This window comes from Corvus brachyrhynchos, unplaced genomic scaffold, assembly GCF_000691975.1.
Source record: "Corvus brachyrhynchos isolate BGI_N302 unplaced genomic scaffold, ASM69197v1 scaffold5, whole genome shotgun sequence".
Classification (NCBI taxonomy): Eukaryota; Metazoa; Chordata; class Aves; order Passeriformes; family Corvidae; genus Corvus; species Corvus brachyrhynchos.
In genome coordinates, this window is record NW_008238321.1 from 7,707,368 (window position 1) to 7,713,883 (window position 6,516).

At 58.9% G+C, this 6,516-nt stretch overlaps 1 protein-coding gene across 1 annotated transcript in view; it reads left to right on the forward strand.

Annotated features, from left to right (window-relative positions):
• The window catches only part of RADIL (Rap associating with DIL domain), a 22,426-nt gene that overhangs the window by 10,511 nt on the left and 5,399 nt on the right, over positions 1-6,516 (forward strand). The window contains exons 3-11 of the mRNA XM_017734290.1: positions 2-622; positions 790-827; positions 1,810-1,970; positions 2,644-2,756; positions 3,629-3,866; positions 4,323-4,495; positions 4,772-4,922; positions 5,232-5,422; positions 6,244-6,477. Coding sequence (XP_017589779.1) covers positions 2-622; positions 790-827; positions 1,810-1,970; positions 2,644-2,756; positions 3,629-3,866; positions 4,323-4,495; positions 4,772-4,922; positions 5,232-5,422; positions 6,244-6,477 — 1,920 coding nt within the window. The remainder of the gene's footprint in view (position 1; positions 623-789; positions 828-1,809; positions 1,971-2,643; positions 2,757-3,628; positions 3,867-4,322; positions 4,496-4,771; positions 4,923-5,231; positions 5,423-6,243; positions 6,478-6,516) is intronic.

The window sequence follows — 6,516 nt, forward strand, 5'->3', positions numbered from 1 at the left end:
CACGGTGGGCCAGAGGACACAGGCGAGCAAGCCCAGCATCAGCCTGTCAGCCCCCGACATCCTGCCCCTGCACTGCACCATCAGGAAGCTCCGACCTTCCCGGCACCGCTCGGAGGAGAAGCTGGTGCTGGAGCCCATCGCCGGCGCTGGCATCTCTGTCAACTTTGCCGAGGTGGCCCGGACGGTGGTGCTGCGGCACGGGGACCTGCTGTCCCTCGGCCTCTACTACCTGCTCCTCTACAAGGACCCCATGAAGGCGCAGCCGCTGCCGGCGCAGACCCTGCTGAGGCTGAGAGCCCTGCACCCCGAGAGTCCCCACGTGTGCGGGGCGTGTGGCAGCCTGCTGAAGGAGAAGGACCCTGCTGCCAAAAAGCGGGGCCCCTCGCCCTCCGGCGGCCCCAGGACGCCCCGCAGGAAGCTGCAACTGGAGTTCGAGCCAGCGGCTGAGGACGTGCTCCTGCGGCGCATCATGACCCTGATCGAGCCCGGGGGGGATGACCACAAGCTGACACCCGCCTTCCTGCTCTGCCTCTGCATCCAGCACTCGGCCACCAACTTTGAGCCAGGAGACTTCGGGCAGCTGCTGCTCAAAGCGGCCAAAATGATCCAGAGGACGGTGTGGGTCAGTCGGCGGTGTGAGGGGGTGTTTGTGGGGTGGGGGTGTTGCTGGACCCCTCCCTGGGATCTTCCCAGCCTGGTCCCTGGTGGCAGCGAGTGCTGATGGGGGTGATGCTCATGCCATCCCATCCCACTGGTTTTCACTGTGCTCTCCCTTCTCTCCCTGCCCAGGAGCGGACGCGGGAGCTGGCTGAAAAGCAATCCCAGCAGTAAGTGTGACCCTCCTTGTTTTGCCTCAAAACAGGGAGAACTCAACACCAGTCCTTCCTCCATGAGTGGAGGGAGTCCGTGGCTGGTAAAACCACCCTCCCAGCCTGTCAGCAGTGATGCATGATGAGTTTTCCTGCTAAATCCCACACATTCTGCTCTCTGGTCCTTTAACCACGATGCCTGCATGGAATGTGTGGGTCTGGAAAAGCTGGCGAGCTCGGGAGGGAATAAGACCTGCAGCAGATCCAAGACCTGGCCAAGGCTTTGCACTTGTGGCTTTTTTAAAAAAAAGGAATGTCCCTTACGTGTGAGCTTGACCTTCTTCATGCTGGAGACCCCTCAGTGGAGCTGAGATGGAGCTGGCATTGCATATGTGCATCCAGGGGTGGTGGCACAGGGTGTCCCAGTGCTGGGAGCACCATTCTGGGGCAATCACAGTGGTGCAAGGAGCTGTCTTCCCAGCCATTTCCAAAATCCCATCCCTAAACCAGTATCTGGAGGAACTGTTGGTGCTTGCTGTGAGCCCTCCTGTAGGATAAACTTCAAGGATACTTCCCAGGCCTTTCCTACAGCAAGAAAAAGCAGCTTAGCATTTGAGAAATTTCCCAGATGTTTTTTGTTTTATTTTTGAACAGCCCAGGGCGGGTGAGCTGGGTTTAACTGTCCAGAACTGGCAGGAGCAGCATATACCCCTAGGGAAGGGCTGCTTTTCAGCCACGAGTACTTACTGCAGTTCAGCTGTATCAAGGGGAAGTCTCCCCCAAAAGTGGCACCCCACAAAGGCCAGGTGACCTTGGCCACCCCAGAGCAGGAACCACTGAATTTTCGCTTGTAAAGGATCTTTCTAAGGGGAGTGCTGGGCTTGGGGGTGGAGGGGTGTGAAAGCTCTCTGGCATTGCCCCAGGCTGGCTGTTTTCTCCCCAAAAGCCTGAGCAGGGATGCTGAGGAGCAGTAGGTGTAACATCTGCTGTGTCTCCCCAGCCAGGACCCTGCCACCCTGTCCCGCTTCACCATCACAGACCTTCTCCCAGACCTGCAGCACATCATCTTCTGGATGGCCAATGCCATCGAGATCCTCTACTTTGTCCAGCAGAAATCACCCACCTACATCCAGAGCATGGAGGAGGAACTGGACATCAAAGGTAAGTCTGGATGCAGCATCCTGCCTGTTTTTCCAGCTGGAGCAGCCCTGCTCTGCTAATCCCCAGCCACAGGCAGTGGTTGGTGCCCTCGAGATGCTCTGTTAACCCTCCGTAATCCTCATCAGCAGGGACATCTCTGTGGTGTGGGCTGGGGAAATCTGTGGGAGGAGCAGCCTCACATCTTGCCGTGGTGCTGCCCAGCTCCAGAGCCAGGTTGTGTTGTGTTCACAGATGAGCATCCTCTGCCACCATGGCAGCTTCTGGTTAATGCCTTGGGGGGGCTTTCTTCACCCTTGGCTGCTGTGGGGGCACCTGGATTTGTAGGCAGCCCTGCAGAACTGCTCAGTGAGTCTATGTTAACGCCAGCAAAATGAAAGAAAAAAAGACTAAAAGGTATTAAACTAGCCTCAGAAAGTTTCTGGTCTATGCAGAAGGTTAAAATGTTCATAGGCCAGGCAGGTGCTGGAAGGAGGGTGCAGCCCTGAGCTGCCGGCAGGGATGGGAGCTGTGGGGGATGGCAGATGGGAGCTCCCTGCGGCCAGAGGAGCCTCTGCCCTGATGAGGGATTCCGTGGTGATGATACAAACCTGGAAATTCTAATAACCCACAGCCTAGGAATTTGGGGGCCTTGCTGCTGCAGGTTTGCTCCCCTATCCTCCTCTCCTCCCCGCAGGCTCCAAGGAGTCTCTGTTCTCCTCGACCATCACGGCCAGCGAGGAGGCGATGACGGTGCTGGAGGAGGTGATCATGTACACCTTCCAGCAGTGTGTCTACTACATCTCCAAGGTACGGTGCCACACGGGGCCAGCACGAGCATCCCCAGGGCTGTGCAGGAGGGTTTTTTTTAAGCTTTTACTCCTTGGCAGTTGCACCACGCTGAGGTGTTTTCCTTCGGGCTGAAGTGCCCCGATTTTTGGTCGCAGCCCAGGAAAAGTATTGAATTACTGCGGCGTGTTTCCTTGTCTGCAGTGCAGCGGCTCGGGGGAGGTGTTTGGGGAGGGCTGCTTGGCTCCGGCCAGCGCGGCATAATGGTGTGATTCAGGGCGTGATGGAAAGGGGCCCCTGGGCCGCCGCCGTTGGACCGCGAGAGCCGGGCGGCAGCGGCAGCGGAACAGAGCGGGCAGTGTGAGGCACAGAAAGGCTGCCCTGTGCAGGACGGCTCCTGTCCACTGGCACCGGCCCGCGGGGACACAGGGGCTGCTCCTGCACCGCTCCAGAGCAGCGCCTTCCTCCCCTGCGCCCTCCTCCTCAGCACCCTCCCCTTCCCTTAGCCCCGCAGAAGTGAGTGCAAGGCACTGCTCTCCCATTCAAGCAATAGGGAAATGCCATCCCCACCGATCCCGACTTTTCTTTCACCCTCGTGCCCAACCGATCGGCTTCTGCCCTGGTTCACATCGGATTTTACAGATTTTAGCTGCTGTCACACACCATCACTTCCAAGTGCTAAAAGCGGCCAACATGTTAATTTTTATGATTTTTTTAAACTTCTGCACAACACTGGAGCCCATGGAGGCAGGGGGTGAGTAGGAGCAGCCCCTTGCTGGAGCAGCACTGGCAGAGTTTGCTTAGCTGCAGAGGTAAAGGAAAGGTTTGGCTCATGCAAAAATAGAAAAACCCAACAAACTGAGTCTGCTGTGAACTTGCTGCTCTCCCTGCAGTGTCTGTACGTGTCGCTCCCTGCCCTGCTGGAGTGCAATCCCTTCCAGAGTGAGTGCCGGGAGAGCTGGCGGGGCACCCCGCCGCTGCCCGAGGAGCTCCGCAGGGTCGTGCTCATCTACCAGGCCGTGCTGGACCTGCTCCACCAGTACGAAGTGCACCCTGAGATCACCTCCCAGATGTTCGCCTACCTCTTCTTCTTCTCCAACACCCTGCTCTTCAACCAGCTCCTGGATAAGGGTCAGTCCTCCTTGAATTGGGTGACACATGGAGAACTGACTTGCTGGGATGCACTCCAGTCCATCCTAGTGCCACCTTGGAGGGTACAGGAAGGAGGGTGCTGGGGATGGGCACTGTTACAGGGAGGCCAAGCACAGACCCAGCTGCTGGCACCAGGGTCCCCATTCCCAGGAGAGGCTAAACCCCACAAGGATCCCATCCCCATTCCACTGCCCCTTTGAGCCTGAGCAGAGGAGGCTGAGGGCAGTTGATAGGGGCAGCTCATTAATAAACTATGGCAGCCTGAGGTGCTCATTAGCCCTCATTAACACAGTTGCCCCATTGTCAGTGCCAGGCAAGGTCCAGCCAGCACCAGGAATTACAGCCACAGGATGCTGGGGACATTAACCCGGGGCAGGTGCTGGGGGACTGAGGGGCTGTTCCCTGACATGGCTGATGGATGCTTTGCCTCTTCAGGCTCCTCTCTGGGCTGCTTCCACTGGTCTCAGGGGGTGAAGCTGCGGGCCAGCATGCGGCTGCTCCTGGAATGGCTGCGTGGCGCTGGCTTTGAGCAGCTCGCCCAGCAATTCTTCGCCAAACTCGCCAGTGTGGCCAACCTGCTGGCCATGCCCGGCTCCCAGCTGGTGCAGGTGAGGCATGCCCAGCCTCATGGCATTTGGATAGGCATGGGCAGGAAAGCGCCTGCTCAGTGTCCAGGGGGTCCCTACACTGATGCATCCCTTTTGCAACCCTCCACCATCTGCCCTTTCCCAGGGTCCGTGGGTGGGCAGTACCCAGGAGAGGATGTTCTGGCTCTCTCCATCTTACCCAGTCTTTCCCTCCTGTGCCCCTTGCAAGCTCCTGCTCCTCAGAGGAAGCAGTTTCTCACCTCTGCCATTGGTCTCATGCTCTGTGTCCTCCCCCAGATGACCTGGCCATCCCTGCGAGCCGAGTTCCCAGCGCTGAGCCCTGCGCAGCTGCACCGGGTGCTGAGCCAGTGCCAGGCAGTGATGGACGTGGGCTGCATCTCAGCATGGCAGCCCAGCGAGGAGGAGAGCCCGGCTGCCTTCCAGCCTGGTGAGTCCTGGTCAGCCTACTCCAGTCACATACAAACCAAACAGGTAATTCCCTTCCCCTTCCTGGGTGTCCTGTAATAACTGCAGTGATTGGGAATAACCACAGCCCCAAAATTCAGATATTGCAAAGCATGCAAAGTGCGTTCAGATGGGTGTGAGGCTTTTTCTGCAGTCCCAAGTGAGGGATGCTGCTGGCTCAAGCTCACTAAATCCCTGATCCCAGCTGGGAGACTGCACATGGCTGAGAGCCAGGAGGCAGGAGTGGGGTGAATCCTGGGCCAGTGCTAACCTCCGTCCCTCTGCCTTTCAGATGAGATGCTGGAGTCCTTTGACAACCACCCACCCATCATCCTGCCCAGCGGGGGCTTCAAAGTGGACCTGGAGGTGGAGACATTGGATGACAACATCTACAAACACCTCCTTTACATCCGCCACTTCCTCTGGAGCCTGCAGAGCAAGAGCCCCCACACCAGCGAGGGGCCAAGCTCAGCACCTTTAAAGGTATCTTGTATCCCATGGGGGTTGTTCCTCTCCCAGGTGGGCAGGAGGGTCTTGGGTCCCTCTGCAGACCCCTTCAAGCCCAGTGCCAAGGGCTTGCTGCCCTCGCCTGCAGCCTGGAGCCGTGGCAATGCCCTCGGGGAGAGCTTCTGGAAGGATTAGTGCTGCTAATCCCCCAGCATGGGGGGCCCGGGAAGGTGAGCTGGAAGGACAGGCTCTTCCCAGCAATCTCGTTAGCAGGGAGGAGGGAGGAAGGGGAGATGTCTGTGGGCAGCGCTCTCCTTCTCCCTGCGTGTTCCCTGTCCTCCCTGCGCTGCACCCTGCCCATCCCCAGCAGCCAGGCTTGCACAAAAGCACTAATTAGCTAATGCCTGTAAAGCACAGGGAGGGTGATACGTGCTGTGGGTGATAAGCTCAACTACCAAGTGGAGGACGTCCCTCCAGCAGGTCCCCTTCTCCTCTCCCATCTTGTCCCCATCCCCTGCAGCACCCACAGGCACTGTCTGTCACCCTGGGGCTACACTGCCCAGCCCTTGTGGCACAGGAGGAACTGTGCTACCCCAGTGTTCCCTTCCAATGGGATCCCCCAGCAGGGACATGACCAGGAATCCCCTCCCGGCTGGCTGTAAACATCCCCAGCATGGCCCTGGCCACCAAACGGGGGTGTGGGAGCTGTGCTGGGAAGCCAGGACAAGCCTGGCAGTGTCTGAATTGCCAAGGCTTTGGACGGATTTGGCAGCCAGGAAAGCGACAGGGTGGTGGGGTACAGGTAGGGAGTGAAAAGCACATGCAGGGGGTCCCACAGCATTTTCCTCCTTCTTAAGAAAGAGGCATGCACGGCGCCGGAGGTGCTGGAGGTGAGCGAGGGCCCGGCGGCCGCCCTGGGGAGCACCATTGCCCAGGAGGATTACTGCTCCCTGGGGGGCTGTGCCGAGCCAGAGGGGAACCCCCAGCTCTGCCTGGCCACCAACGCTTGTCCCTGCGAGCCCCCCGCTGGTGAGCCCCAGCTCCAGGAGAAGCTCAAGCAGCTGCAGCTGGGCAGGAGTCTGGTCCCCAAGGCCGGCACGGCGCCCACAGACTCCTCCCGCCCGCTGGCC